Source organism: Zeus faber (genome assembly GCF_960531495.2).
Source record: "Zeus faber genome assembly, chromosome: 10".
NCBI classification, from domain to species: Eukaryota; Metazoa; Chordata; class Actinopteri; order Zeiformes; family Zeidae; genus Zeus; species Zeus faber.
This window is the reverse complement of record NC_137199.1, coordinates 10,566,036-10,582,140: the sequence shown is the minus strand read 5'-3', so window position 1 is coordinate 10,582,140 and position 16,105 is coordinate 10,566,036. Positions and strand designations below refer to the sequence as shown.

At 41.8% G+C, this 16,105-nt stretch overlaps 2 protein-coding genes across 2 annotated transcripts; one reads left to right on the top strand and one right to left on the bottom strand.

The window, feature by feature from the left end:
* Nucleotides 1-1,471: 1,471 nt before the first annotated feature.
* On the bottom strand, nucleotides 1,472-9,947 carry LOC307235866 (uncharacterized protein). The gene is made up of 9 exons (XM_080008124.1): nucleotides 9,839-9,947; nucleotides 9,495-9,545; nucleotides 9,104-9,214; nucleotides 8,486-8,615; nucleotides 4,776-4,888; nucleotides 4,132-4,218; nucleotides 3,883-3,990; nucleotides 3,373-3,432; nucleotides 1,472-2,952 (listed from the first exon to the last, which is right to left on the bottom strand). Exons 1-9 carry the CDS (start codon nucleotides 9,863-9,865, stop codon nucleotides 2,278-2,280), a joined length of 1,362 nt encoding a protein of 453 aa, XP_079864250.1. The 5' UTR covers nucleotides 9,866-9,947; the 3' UTR covers nucleotides 1,472-2,277.
* Nucleotides 9,948-10,617: 670 nt separating this feature from the next.
* LOC307235674 (serine/threonine-protein phosphatase 2A catalytic subunit alpha isoform) lies at nucleotides 10,618-15,395 on the top strand. Its single transcript, XM_080007833.1, has 7 exons — nucleotides 10,618-11,014; nucleotides 11,759-11,968; nucleotides 12,252-12,425; nucleotides 12,515-12,604; nucleotides 13,731-13,892; nucleotides 14,002-14,120; nucleotides 14,588-15,395. The coding sequence occupies exons 1-7, from the start codon at nucleotides 10,913-10,915 to the stop codon at nucleotides 14,658-14,660; spliced, it is 930 nt and encodes a 309-aa protein (XP_079863959.1). The 5' UTR covers nucleotides 10,618-10,912; the 3' UTR covers nucleotides 14,661-15,395.
* Nucleotides 15,396-16,105: the final 710 nt, after the last annotated feature.

Genomic DNA, 16,105 nt, shown 5'->3' with positions numbered 1-16,105 from the left:
GTGTGCCGCTATCAGTGATCCTTTAGCGGTCACGGGGGCTGCTGAACTGCATGGTTTTGTTGCCCCCCCCCCACCCCCGGTTTAGTGTTAAAACCAAACAAGCCCCAGACTGACTGTGTTGGTGAGAGGCGGCAGCAGCCAATCGGCACCGCCACCCAACCCCCCGTCTGCAGAGGGCCGTGGCACACGCGCACACACACACACACAGACGCACGCACGCACACACACACACACGCACACACACGCACGGGATATTTTTTAATCAAGGCGAATCCAGATGCATTAGCCAAGTCGGAGCCGTGCGGACTACGCCGCGGTTATAAACGCGGTAATAAACGCGTCGACTACGAACGACGACCTCTATTCGTCGAGCGGGTGACCCGATCCGCGTTCGGTCCGGTGTCGAAGCCCCCCAAGACGAGTTTCCAGCACCGTCGGGAGTGGATGGGTGCGAGGCCTAACACAAGGGGAACCAGACCCGTCCTAATCCTGATAATGGTGGCAGTCCGGCGGCTCGGTGCGCCATGTTGCCTCTCAGGAGACTCTGACACAAGGAAGCAGGCCGCTGCCAGTGGATTCCCCAGTACGAAACAAAAACAAACAAGCAAAAATAAATAAATATATAAACAAGCAATATACGCCGATTGCCGCCACACGTTATCCGGGAGTGTGTGTGTGTGTGTGTGTGTGTGTGTGTGCGCGTACAGAATGGGGTTTCCCAGGAGCGTGCGTGTGCTATAATGGTTTTCTCGCAGACAATAGGCTTTGCTGCATCGGCCCAGTCCTCCTGATCAGACAAAGCCCACCGAGACATTATCATATCGGAGCTCGGCAAACACACAGATCTACCTTTACAGTGTGTGTTTATATTTATATGTGTGTGTGTATATCTATATATATATATATATATAGAGAGAGAGAGAGAGAGAGAGAGAGAGAGAATTTATTCAATTCCACTTATCCGGTTTTCACAATATTGTGATTAACGTTGCATTGGTTGTGCGTTTGAATTCCACACTTCGCCAGCGTACTGTACGTGCGAGATGGAATTAGAACAAGGGTTCTCAACGTGGGGTCCGGGGACCCCCCGGGATCCTTCGAGAGGTTCCAGGGGACCACCTAAAACGATCAATCATTACATGTCACCCTTGCTTCATTTAAGTGACATCGCAGACCGTAAGAGAATGTACAACACAGACTGTTTTGCTCATAGTTTCACTGTTACCTCCCAAGTGATCATATCTAACAATAATAATCTTCTCAGATTGGGGTCTCAGAGACAAAATCTTAAATGCAGCTCTCAAATGGGGTCAGTGGTGTGAGGTGTCTATCAAATATAAGGTTCTTAATATGAAAAAGGTAGAGAATCCCTGAAATAGACAATTACAGGGTAAATAAACACATAAAAACACACACACACAATCTACCCGAAGAATCACAAGAGTTTGACAGTAAAATACCAGGTAATGCGTTGTTATCGTGAAATGACTGTTTCTTTTATTTTGGTATCACATACATCACAGAAGCGTTTAATACACCCACGAAAAACAAAATTGTATTTAAGTGAATCTTGCCCCCCTAATGAACAACGTAACAACATACAGTTGCATTTTGGTTTGCTTATCGAGTGATAGACCCATCAAACTATGCTATTACAATACAAGGTGAAAGCAAATGCACTAAGTAGTAGAAATAACATTTTAAAATGTATTACCATGTGCGAAGTTTTTTCCAATTCAGGCTTATAATTAAAAAGACAAAAATTAAAAAAAAAACAGTGGTCCCATTCCTTCCTTGTTTTCCGTACAAAATGAAACACACATTGCACTGGACAATACAAAAAGGACAACTAGACTTCCATATAAGCTGAGGAAAGTTTTTGTACTAAAAGTGTTGTTATGGACTAATAATAGAGAAGCAGTGGAAAGCAGTATAATGTGAACACATAGAAGCAAAGCATGAAACAACTTATATTAAATAAGAGGCCAGACCGTTTAACTATGAAGTATACCTGTACATACTTTCATTCAAACACTCATTTGATTGTATTCCTATGCATGCATCACTGTCAAACAGGATAACATACTTGTTTTTTCTAAACATGAGTGATTTTACTCTTTTATCATGAGAGGATGAAGACAATGGCAAGACAGCACGATGAAAGAAATAGCCAACTTGAGTAACAAAAGGTTCTTTTTCTTAAACGCATAGAGAGTGACGCGGGCGGAGCTGCTCTCGCACATGGGACACAGAAGTGTTGGGTGGAGAGCTGCAGGGCTACTCGTTGACATCTTCCACTTTGCCACTGGTCTCACACAGGTCTCTTTTCTGCATCGTGGCGTACGGAAAGGGCACAACGTCGCAGCTAGCGTAGTCCAGTTTCTTGGGACCGCTGCAGTTGAAGTCTAATTTCTTCGCGCCCTCGCAACTGGCGAACTCCAGCTTCTTGAGCCGAGCCAGGCTTTTTATGCTGCCAGGCGGCCGGCCGGGGCTCACCTTGTAGCCCGCTGCTTTGGTGGTGCCGAGGGGTCTTCCCGGACTGGTTTTGAACCCGGCTGCCTTCGTGGTCCCCAGCGGACGCCCGGTGCTTGTACGGTAACCGGCTAGCTTCGTCGTCCCCGCGGGCCTCCCTCTTCTACCGGATTTGACGATACCTTTCTTCTTCTTGGAGCCATCCGGTGCAGGAGCCTCGGCGCCCCGGTGTCTTACCGCCGGGGGCTGAAAGTCACTCTGTGTCTCTTGGATCTGACATGCCAGGGGTTTGTGCATGCCCTGCGGCAGAGGGGGCAGGGTGGCCAGGGACAGCTGCAAGGAGGGGTTGGGGGGAGAGGAGTAGAACTTGTTGGACTGAGTGCTACATAAGTCAAAGTGGCCTGCAGAGTGCTGACAGTCCTCTGGCAGTCCACTCATGCAATAGTCATTGCTGCTGGTGGTGACTTGGTGCATCATTTTCTGCAAGGACACAGACAGGCAATGGTAAATGTAAACGTTAATAGACAAAGACACGTGTAAACAAGTCTTCTTTGTTAACGTCTGCACGCCTGCGCACACAGCGCTAAGGACATTGAGGGAATCGCTTACTTTTGGCGGCACTGCGAGAATCACATCTCCCGTCAAACACACCGCGATCAGAACGCGTGCACGACTGTATTACATCTACAACAACGTGATCAAGCTCGATCCGCGAGCCATTTCAAAAGAACCCAAGCGAAAAGCTCGTACCTCATTTGTGGGCGGATCAGGAACTGAAAAGGGTTAAAATCGACTCCGATACGTTTTCTTTCTCTGACAGCCGCAACATATTTCCAACAGCGCATGCAAACGACGCCCTCGTATCCGGTCAAATCGTAATTGAAAAGGATGGCGATTTACCGTGGTTATTTCATGCTTGTATGTGCATCTTAGCAGAGGCTTAGATGAGAGGCAGCCATTTTCGTTTAAAAAAAAAAAAAAAAAAAGAAAAAAAAAAAAGGAAAAAAAAGAAAGTCATACAAAAATTCCACCGCCGAGTGCGCATGCGCGTCGTGACCTCAAGGAAACGCAGCTCCGTCGGAAGCGGCGCTTGAGACGGCGCAGCGCTGATCCGACCGTGTCTTGCGGACACTTATTCACACTAACGTTACCATGAAGGCATAAGAGGTTCCACCCAACTGAGTGGAACTGCATGTTTATGGAATATCATTTGTTGATGACGCACGTAAGCGTGACAGAAAGTAGGAAGCAATATCCATTTGAGAAAGGTATTTTTAATACATTATTAATATGAGGTTCATAGACACGGTGGCTTCAAAGCGACTCCTGTATGACATCAGGTGGCAATGTACATTTATATACGCGCGTTGATCTCCCGCACGCTCTCAACGTTTAAGTCCACGGGACTTAAGTTTCTCTGATGAGCTTGGTGAGCTTCTGGATCTTGGTCTTTGTGGACATGTCCACGTACTTGTCCCCGATGCTGACGATCATGCCGCCCAGGATGGCGGCATCAGACTGCAGAGAAAACAGTAATGAAGAGAGAGAGAAAGTGGTGACTTTTAAATAAAAAATTAAATACAATAAAAAAATAAAATAAAATAAAAAAAACCACTGGAGTTTTACTGTAGAATTCCGAGCTGGGATCTAAATCCTTACCTTAGTTTCCAGCTTGATTGTTTCACTTTTTTGAAGGAAGCCTTGAAGAGCGACTTTGAGATCAGCAAGGTTCGCTTCATCCAAAGGCTGAAATAGATAAGATTAAAAATAAATAAATAAATAAATCCAGAAAGGCAGGAGGTACGGATGAACACCTCAAGAATATAAGCTATGAATAACCTCCTGAATATGTATTTGAAACATAATTAAAATAACCTAATAATAATCCATTCATAACTCCCCAATTTCTGGCTGGATCGTGATGACCAAAGGCTATGTATACATCTTCACCTCTTTTTGACTTTCATTCACTCAGCCAATCATCCCATAGTGTATTTGAGTAGCTTACAGTTGGATCAAGTGTGCAGCTGAATTCCTATAGAGATGCATTAAAATTAAAGAGGTTCTTTTATACTTCGCGTTATGGTCTTTGAAGAAAACATGGGGGAACAGAACTTGTCAGGGTCCATCACTACACTTCACTACAGAATGAAATTCAAGGACTTTCTTAAGAACCTTGGATATAACAGTTAACACACAGATACAAAAAAAAAAATATATATTTTTTTTTAATGTGGCCCACTTTGGTGCCCCTGGTGTATGATCTTCATATATAAATGTGTTTGGTTATCCTGTTTTCTCACCTGAGCGGTGGTGACGGTGCAAATGACCTCTCCACGGTGAGCACTCATCATCTTACTGAAGGCGGTGATGACATCACCGGTCAAAGGCAAACGCCCGTTGTCAGCCAGAACATCTGCAAAGCAAAAGAAACAACATTATTCAATACTTATAATTAAATGCCCCATTCAAGAAAAAAAATACTCTGTTTACAAAAACAAAAATACAACATTTGTACAACAACCAGAAGTGTGAATTTGTTTACATGCAAAATAACATAGGTTTATTGTCAGTATTCCGTTTTACTACTTCAATTCCCAAGGTTTATACTGCTCACATTTTCTTTCAGCGATATATACTGCTTAATTAAAAGAAATTCAGGTTGACTTTCCATTATCCTGCCATATTTTATTATGTAGTTAACTGTGAGGTTTATTGTATATTTAACCCCCCCCGCATTGATCATTTTTTATATTTAGTCATTTTTATTGTATTGTTTGTTATTATAACTGCCTATTGTTTTTGATGGGAGCTGCTGGGACACTGCAATATCCCTCCGGTGATGACTAAGGTATCTGTCTGTCTAATACAAATAACGGATATGAGTAGAAATTTATCATTTTGTTCTATTTCAGTGTGTAGCAAACTTTTTTTTTTTTGCAGATGGATGTGTAGCATGTTAAAACATTTATTCCAAAAAGTGCCATATGAATAATTTATTCAGTAGGATTATTAGCATTACACTGAGAAACATCACTGTCAGTCTGGCATATTTTAAGCTTCTTTTTTTTTTTTTTTTTCTTTTGCTCAATAACCCTTACATATCGCATTGTAGTACTAGAGGTATTGTTTTGTGTAACTTGGATGCAGTGTTAATCATTGTGTTGGTTTGTGTCTGGACTCTATTGTCTATTGCTTCCAAAATAATGACATTTCTTCCCGGGGATTAAACTGTGTTCCAAGATACCCAAAGAAATTCCTTTAATGAATATACCATGATCTGCTTGGATAGCCATCATTTGTATTGTTGAAGTGGATGTAGCCATCCACAATGTTGTGTTCCAGAGGTACTGGATCTGTCAGGACTTTCAAGTACTTTTTTTTTTTTTTTTTTAAGCACAATTTTGCAAATTTTCAAGGACTTCACCCAAATCAAATAATTCATTTTTATTGTCACACACACACACACACACACACACACACACACACACACACACACACACACACACACACACACACACACACACACACACACACACACACACACACACACACAGTTTAGTGTCTCAATGTACTCTGAAATTAAAGCTGAGAAGAAATAAACTATTGGAGATAAAAGATAAATCATGGAATCGTTTTTTTTTTTTACAAAAAAATTAAAAATAAAATTATTCTAAATATTTGACTCAAAATAGACACCTTTTGAAGATATAACAGCCAAGCACACTCGTGGCATTCTTTTTACAACGGAAATCAAATATTGTCTGAAATGTTCTTCCTAACACTGTTGCATAAATTGCATAAATGTAGGTTGCTTTGCTTTCACCCTTCGTCCAGTTCTTCCCAAAGCATCCGGACAGGGTTTAAGTCTGGAGGCTGTTCCATGATTTGAAACCTCCCACCTTGTTCTTTTCTTCCAAAGCCGCTTTCCCCACAGGGAATGAAAGTCCTAAATCTACTTGCAATGTAAGTTTATTTGCGTAATGTGGGAAAAGGAGCCGGTTTTGACTTTCCGTAAAAGTCATTTCGTAAATCTCCCCACTCTCAACCTAATATAATTTCTGGGAAAGTACCGTACAGTTGTGAATGGAAGTGTGTGTGAATGGAACATTTACTTTTACATTGCAGTGACAAGCACGTAAGGTAGGAGTTGGGCTGAATCTGAATACTGGCAAAGCACAAATAGTGTTTTTTTTTTAAATGAATATTTACTTCATACAAAAATAAAAAATAAAAAATCATGTTTTCGGGAGGAAAAAAAAACCATTCAGAAAAATGGCTCTATACAGAAGTTCTCTGTAAGGGAGGCCAATGTCTGAATGACTACCTACCTTTGCCGGATATTTTTTATCCAGCAAAGTTATGGATTCCATGTGGGAAAGGGGCTTAAGGTAGTTCTGACATTGCCAGGAGGTGTGTTTTGGGTCATTATCTTGCTGTAGAATATAACTGACCAACTAGGTGTAGACCAGAAGGTATTGCATGGCACTGCAAAATGCTGTGGGAGCCCTTTTAGCTCAGGGTGCAAGTCACTGACTCTGGATCCAGCAAAAGAGCCCCAGACCATCACACTTCCTCCTCCACGTTTGACAGTTGGTGTCACACACCGAGGAACCATCTGACCAAGACCCTGCGTGATGAACCCAAGATTTCAATTTTGATTTGATTTTGATTCATCGGCCCATAAGACCTTCCAGTCTTCACTAGTCCACTGGTGGTGGTTCATGTCCAAGGCGAGTCCCTTTTTCTTATTTTGCCATCTTAGCAATGGCTTCCTTACTGCCACTCGATCCGCCAAATCTGCAGCTCCAAGTCTTCTCTTCACAGTTGAAATTGAGACTTGTTTACTTGGACCGGTGTTAAGCTGTTGTCCTGTGAGCCGCCGAGCACTCAAGCTGTCGACTCTCAGGAACTCGTCTTCTGATTCTGTTGTGGCTTTGGGGCTTGTCAGACCTCTTCCTGTCAAGAGTTTCCTCCAGTTTCCAAGTGCTTTTTGATGGTGTAGGAAACTGTACTCACTGACAACTTGGCTTTCTTTGCAATTTCTCAAAAGAAAAGACCTACATTTTGAAAGGTTATAATGGTCTGTTGGTCTTCCTTTGTTAATTGTAGAGCTGTACCAACTCAATTGTTCAATGCGAATATTCGACTTTTCCTACTTTAAATGTAGGTTATCTTATTTTACGTCTCTCCATGAAAAAAACGTGCGCAATGGGGACACTTTCTCCCTGATCACCCCCTCTCCATGTGTAATGCGCAGAAAATAAAGCAGTGGTAATTCTGCTCTTAATTTGTTTCAGTTTCTCTTTTGGTAAAAAAAAAAAAAAAAAGAACCAATAAGAGTACCGTTAAAAGTACCGGATCGATAAGCATATCCGGAAGGGGAGTGGTACCGTTAAAAGTTTTAACGATACCCATCCCTACGCAGCCCAGTCCCTACGCAGCTCAGTCCCTCCGTGCCCCGTCCCCGCACTATTTTTAGTTGTTTAATTTGGAGGAACAAGGCACTGCAATCGGAGCGCATGGAGAGCCATGTTCGATTCACCCATATAAAAATCACTGTGCAATTTGTAACCTTCTGTCCTATTCTGTGATTGTAATGCACACTGACTGACAAACCATAAAGGGATTCTGGAAATTTTTTCGGACATTATGATTAAAACAACAAAACCACGGGGAATTTCACAGGTTTTCAATGATTGTGTTTTTTTTGTTTCAAGGACTATTCAAGCACTTCAACACAAAAGGGGCCATTTTTCGATGTATTTTCAGTTTGTTTTTTTTATGTATTGCGGTACTTACATTTCTGAGGACAAAATCCAAGTACCTCAAGGACCCGATAAGAACCCTGGTTCGTTAACATTACAGACACTCTACAGATTATCAGTCAAAATCTTGAAAGAATTACTCCCAATTCCCTAGGCAGTATTAATTTATGATCGGAATAACAGACAAAGTAATGTCAAGATACGGTCAGAAAACAGAAACAACTCATCGTGACAGAAGTACTCACTGATGAGGTTGATGGTGATGGGAGACACCTTGGCTTTAGTCAGAGCGTTGCCAAAGGTCTTCAGCTTGAGGCTGCGCTTCACGTGAGGATTCATGACAATGCTCGACAGCTTGGGGTCCTTGATCAGGCTCTGAGGGGAGAAGAGGTATCATTCAACCCGATCCATGACTTACACAAAACAGTCTTGAGTGAGACTGCTTGTTTGGAGGTCACTGAAAAGTATTGCTCGCTATATAATCCCATTTGCTTTTCTATGTTTCATAATGAAGAAAAATTTAAAGTCAATTTAAAAGGATATTCTCAAGTACAGATAACCTAGTCTAGCTGTCTGTTGGAATTCAACAGATATCTAATACCAGTATCAGTGCATATCCAACATGCCCTCCTAATATTGAAGGTCAGTCGTACTTTGTCTGCTAATAACTTAAATTATCTTTGAAGGACAACTACAAGGGCACCCTTTTTTCTGTTAGATAACTCTAACCCTGAAATATGAATCTAATGATTCAGCCATGATAAAGGTTTTAAAATGGGAGGGAACACACATGTTTATTGTTCATTCTATTTTCTTCAATGATTGAGACTGTTAGCATGTTGTAGGGTGTGTTTTTGACTTACAGACACTTTGATCATCTCCTGCTCCACTTGGTCCAGCTTGTTCTGCTTGCTGGCGGCCGAGAACAGTGCGGTGGCGTAGCGGCCCTCCACGCCATAGACCTGGATGGGGGGCTGGATTACAGGGAGACGGAAACCAAATTATTAGATAGATAGATAGATAGATAGATAGATAGATAGAGAGAGAGATAGAGAGATGGATACTTTAATTACAGCAGCACAATCAAAACAATATCGCCCATAATAAAGTAATAAGAATAAAATGGAAAAGAAATTGGGCAAGATACAATACACTACAATAATATTCAATAGAATCTGCACATATACTGTGTGTACCAGGGTGGAAGGCTTGATGGTTATTACTCTATTATATTATTATACACGGGTGACTTACCCTCACCAGCCTCGAAACGGGTCTGATCGCAGACGTGCTGAACTGGCGAACCTGGGGAATATATAATTATTAATTGAGTTATTTATAAAATAAAATGTGTGTGTGTGTGTGTGTGTGTTTCCAACGTAACACCCCAAAAGTGTATCTGGGTGGCACGTACAGAGTCACCCAGGGTCGTGGACGACAGCCCGGTTAGCAAAAGCCTGAACGCTACTATCATTCACCCCGGAGGGCCCCGCGCACAGCGTCGTGTACATTAGGGTACAATCAAAAATGCAATGCCGACGACTCGCGTGGCGTGGTGCGCGAAGCGACGCAACGCTCGAAATCCTTGAACGACGTACCTGCTGTCCGAGCATGAGCGCAGCCATTTTCTCCTACAGCCGTCGAGGGTAGAGCGCTCTGCGCGTGCGCGAGCGCGATTATGACAACCCCGTGGGCTTCTGGGTAATTCAGAAGTCCCCCCCCCCCCCCTTCACAGGGAAACCAGAGCGTAGAATAAATCGAGTAAACAAAATGAGAAGATATGTAGGGGATCAAATCAATTTAAAGGCGGCGGCAGGGGCTAAATGCCAGTATGGTTGCCGGTATCAACTGTCAAAATAAAAACAAATATTGGTGGGATATTCTGTACAGGATGAATATATATATATATATGTGTGTGTGTGTGTAATAATGCAATGGTATATCAATGGACGACAATGGATGAGTAGGTCTCAATGATCACAGTGTTGTTACTAAACGATCCAATGGCTCCAACGGCCAAAGTCCCAGCATTGGCGTTTGAAAGAAAACTGTCCATCTGTCTATCTATCTACATGTCTGTCTGTCTGTCTGTCTGTCTGTCTCTCTATCTATCGATCTATCTATCTATCATCTGTATATCGATCTGTCTGTCCATCTGCCTAGCTATCTACATGTCTGTCTGTCTGTCTCTCCATCTATCGATCTATCTATCATCTATATATCGATCGGTCTGTCTGTCTGTCTGTCTGTCTGTCTGTCTGTCTGTCTGTCTGTCTATCTACCCTGCCGTTGTGTTTTCCATCCAGCAGAGTGCGGTATTGACCATCTAACCACCGGAGGCGCGCCGCACAGGCCCGCTCGGAGCCGGTGACGTAAATACAATTTCTGGGATGGAACGGCAGGGCTCGGTCTGTAGATTTCCACGATAGTTGTTTTTTTTTTTCTTTTTTCCTCTTCTTGTTTACAAAAAAACAACAACCAAACAACCCAAAACGACCGAGCTCGCGCGCACCACCAGCCACAGGACCGAGACGCGCACTCGGATCATGTAATTGAGGCGGTCGCGTCGGGACACATTGCCAGGGACGCGCTCGATCCAAGCCGCGGGTTGACGCATTTCATTCCGAGGGTAACGGTCCGTGGGAGCGCAGCGCGGAGAGAGAGCCCCAGGCATGGACGACAAGGCTTTCACCAAGGAGCTGGACGGCTGGATCGAGCAGCTCAACGAATGCAAACAGTTGTCGGAGAACCAAGTGAAAGTCCTCTGCGAGAAGGTATGCCGCCGTCGGTGCGCACCGGCCTGGTGGAAGCACAGCGCCGGGGGTCTTTAATTTTGGGGGCGGGGGGGGATACGTCCATCAGTTGCGTGGGTCCATCTGAGGAGAAGAACTGTTGCACCCGTGTTGATTTGGGTGTCATTTTGTGGTACCCCCCCCCCCCCCCCCGCCTCCACCTTCACAGTGAGTGGGGGTGGAGGGGAAAGTGAGCCACTGGTACCAACAGCTACGCCCACTCCGCGTCTCTCTTTACTGTGTGCGCCACTACAGCGTTTTAACAATTCATCGTCCAATAATCATAATAATAATCCCATAATAATACGAATCAACAATCCAATGCACGTCCTCCCCATCGTAGCCAAACCTCCACAGCATCCGCAAATGATCCCACAGCATTTATTTTTATTTTTCCTTGGTCTGTTCTTGTGTCTCTTTGGGCCTGTTCCAAGCTCAGTACAACCTGCTGTTTATCTTCAGTTTGTTCATATTTATTCCGTTGCGTACTGTACATATAGACATACAGCTATATTTTGGATTATGGGTATTTTTATGTCGTATTTTCTCCATTTTTTGCGTATACCTTTTTTTTCTGATGAGGCTATTTTAGTCAGGGTTATTGAGTTATCTCACTTATAGGAGTTTGCCATTTTATCATCCCACACCGCACTGTATTTCCGTAAATGCACATGACAAATAAAGAATCTCGAACCTCTTGCGTCTCATTCGTCCCCTTTCTTGAAGGCTAAAGAGATCCTGACCAAGGAGTCCAACGTCCAGGAGGTGAGATGTCCGGTCACGGTCTGCGGAGACGTCCACGGTCAGTTCCATGACCTGATGGAGCTATTCAAGATCGGAGGGAAGTCTCCGGACACCAACTACCTCTTCATGGGAGACTATGTGGACCGAGGCTACTATTCTGTGGAGACGGTCACCCTCTTGGTATCTTTGAAGGTAAGGAAGGTGACATGGGAAGACAGCGTACAAGGATTTTATTCAGTGGATTGGCACATCCAGCGTTAATGGCAAAAAAAACAAAAACAACAAAACAAAAGGAAAGACATCCATGTCAGAAAATCATGCGCTAGATGGGCAAATATATTCACAAAGAGAGGAAAGATACAACTTTTCATATCATAAAGAACGAGGGGCCGGTGTCTCAGATATCACATGACTTGTTGCGCTGTTATCGGCGGTTTTATTTATTTATTTATTTTTCCGTATCCCATATTTTAAGGTGAGGTACCGGGAGCGAATCACTATTCTTCGAGGGAACCACGAGAGCAGACAAATCACACAAGTGTACGGCTTTTACGACGAGTGTTTGAGGAAATACGGAAATGCAAATGTGTGGAAGTACTTCACCGACCTCTTTGACTATCTGCCCCTAACGGCGCTGGTAGATAACCAGGTGAGATGTTCGCATTTGAACAGGTGATACCTTGGCGTCCGGTCCGAAAAAACCGACTTGATTCACCGTTTTTTATCTCTCCCTCCCAGATTTTCTGCCTCCACGGAGGACTCTCCCCTTCCATAGACACATTGGAACACATCCGAGCGCTGGATCGCTTGCAGGAAGTTCCCCATGAGGTAGATACCAGAATAGATTCTCTCTCAAATCCAATGTCCCCTCGTAGGTCTACAAGTGGTTATTCATCGTTGAGTAGTAAAACCTGATTCTCAATTCAAATTCTTAAGTTTCATTTATAAATTGCAAGGACATTTCTGACCATCCTTCTGAGCATTATTGCATTTAAGATAAAATAACTCTTATAGACGGATGGATGGGTGGATAGATAGATAGACAGATAGATAGATAGATAGATGGATAGATAGACAGACAGACAGACAGACAGACAGACAGATATATGCAGTAGATAGATGGATAGACAGATAAATAGATAGATAGATAGATAGATAGATAGATAGATAGATAGATAGATAGATAGATAGATAGATAGATAGACAGACAGACAGACAGACAGACAGACAGACAGACAGACAGATAGATATATGCAGTAGATAGATGGATAGACAGACAGACAGACAGACAGATAGATATATGCAGTAGATAGATGGATAGACAGATAAATAGATACATAGATGGATAGATGGATGGATGGACGGACGGACGGACGGACGGACGGACGGACGGACGGACAGACAGACAGACAGACAGACAGACAGACAGATAGATAGAGAGTTTATTCATCCCCGGCAGGAAATTGTAGTGAGAGCAATAGCTGACATAAAAAAATAGACCAAAATAATAATAAAGCAATGGAATAAAAAAATTAAGAAGAAAATGTCAATGTCTGGAGAATTTGGAAATTATTGAAATAAAAAATGAAAATATGACAATATACACTAAACGTAATGATAAACCAATGTATAACCAAACAAAATCGTTATGCACAATAAACCTAATGACAAAAAACATTACATTTCAGCAAAAAACAACAACTATATAAATGGCAAAAGACCTTCAAAAAAAGCATGCACCTGCTACTGTATAAACAAATTCACATTGTTTGAAGATGTGAAATTGATCCCCAGGAGCAGACATATTGAGCACCTTATGCCCCATTGAGCATCTGTCATTTAGTCTGTTTATTTATTTATATGACGGTATTTTTCTCTGTAACATTTTTAATATATTTCCAGACTACTATTTGGTCCAGTGGAGGTATTTGTTGACGTCCTCCTTTCTCTCCAGGGTCCGATGTGTGACTTGCTGTGGTCGGACCCGGACGACCGAGGAGGATGGGGCATCTCTCCCCGAGGTGCGGGTTACACCTTTGGACAAGACATTTCGGAGACGTTCAACCACGCCAATGGACTGACGTTGGTCTCTAGAGCCCACCAGCTGGTGATGGAGGTACTTTAGCCTCCCTTACCCGTGCACAGTACACCTGATGTTTTGACTTGACCTGTTATAAGCTGGTAATCAAATGCTTTGCTCTTAACCCTTTTCTCTCTCCACGTAGGGTTACAATTGGTGCCATGATCGTAATGTGGTGACAATCTTCAGTGCACCAAACTATTGTTATCGCTGTGGAAACCAGGCAGCCATCATGGAGCTCGATGACACGCTGAAGTACTCCTTGTGAGTAACCCGGTGAAGGGTCGTTTTATTTGTATTCTGGTCACTGCATTAAACAGCAAGCCACTAAGATTGGTCATATTCATATTTCATATACATATTCGTATTTAATTCATATTTATAATTGATAGCCTAAATACCCATAACAAAAATTCATCCTGTACATTCTTTATGTTTTTATATAACTGACTGTTTTCTGTTTTTGTATTTTTGGGCTCTTCGTATATATTTGTTTATTTATTTTAATAATTATTATTATTTTTTATTATTATTATTTTTTTTTATTCTCCATTTTTTTTATATTGTTAAGCTTTTTGAATGCTAATTGTCTGCGGAGAAACGCACCAAACCTCAACAGAACAAATTCCTTGCATATGTAAATGTAATAAAACGGAATCTGATTCCGATAATGAATACATTTGTAAATTTTATTAAAATGACGGTTTTATGTGCCGCCTTGTCTTCCCCAGCCTACAGTTTGACCCCGCTCCGCGCCGGGGGGAACCCCACGTGACCCGGCGTACGCCCGACTACTTCCTGTAAAGATGTTAACAAGCTGGAGGATGGGACGCAAGTTGCGTAGAGATATGAAAAATGAAGCATTCATTATCTCATGGACCAAAAAAAAAAATCAATTAAAGAAATGTGTGCCATAATCACAATGAAATGGAATATATCACATCTATCCGAGACGGCCACCATCCACACAACCTTTTACTGTTTGTGCATGATGTTTTTAATGCTAGGAATGACTGTCATAACAGGAAAAGAAAAACAAAAAAAAAAACAGACACAACACCTGCTGGTTTTGTCAGGAAAAATAATAACTTCAGTGAATGAACTAATGCTGAGACTATTGCCTAATTGTAAGTAACTTTTGTGATAGGGTGTTATTGATGACCATATACAGTTATATCAAGCTGCATCTTTCACTTGGCATGGCCTCAAAAGTTGCAGTCAATATAATGTGGTTTATTTTCTTCATTTCTTTATTTCTTTTCGCAATATTCTTTGTAAAGTGAGACTCTAGGGTTAGTTGCTGGAAATGAACTCGCACTTACTTTTGTAAGGGATTTTTAACACACGGCACTGACAAGCTGCGTTCTTTTCGATCTTATTCTAGTGTACAAGTAGCTTTCTTTTTGCTTTGCTGTGTCCTCTTTGCTGACTTTATGTATTTCATTTCAAAAGGCAATATTGGTACAAATTACCTTCATGTAAAATAACTGTTTTGCAGTCCTAGCTATATGACATAAAAAAATAATAAAGTTGCTTCATCATACATGCAAATGTTTTTTTTTCTTTGCATCGATCAGTTACACCTTACACAGCATTGAGATGGATAGACCATGCATGTTTGATGATCAATTGGCAAAGTAATATGAAGGTGAAGGTGAAACTGGATATGGCTTTTTTTTTTAATTAAATGATGAATTTGTGAATGCACCTGAGCTCTGTGCAGATGAGGTATAGCAGCAAAATGAGTGTGTATCTAGTGGCTTTTTAGTCAGAACGATCCGTAAGGAGATCAACAGCAAATTTCCTAGTTATCGATCGTTATTAATCACTTACCAGCTCGGTAGTTACATGGAGATACGGCTCGACTATCCAAAGGGTGTGTATCACTGACCTCTACAACGATTAAAAGCCATTTTCAAGCATCTGCTAAAATAAAAAAAAGAAACAATACTAATAAATATAATAGTAATAATAACAATAATATAATAACAATATACAAATAATATAATAATAGTACTAAGAATAATACAACATTTTAGTAAAAAAAAATAATAATAATAATAATAATAAAAAATATATATTATTATTAATTATTTGCTGTATTGAAGGTATTAAATGTATCTGTAGGTTCAACCTGCGGATCGAACAGTAAAATCAGCTGATCATCCATCGTTTATCGGTACTTTTAGTGTCCGTGGGATTCCTTCCACTGGGGGGAAGTGTCATTCTTCATCCTGGCTCCGCGCTGA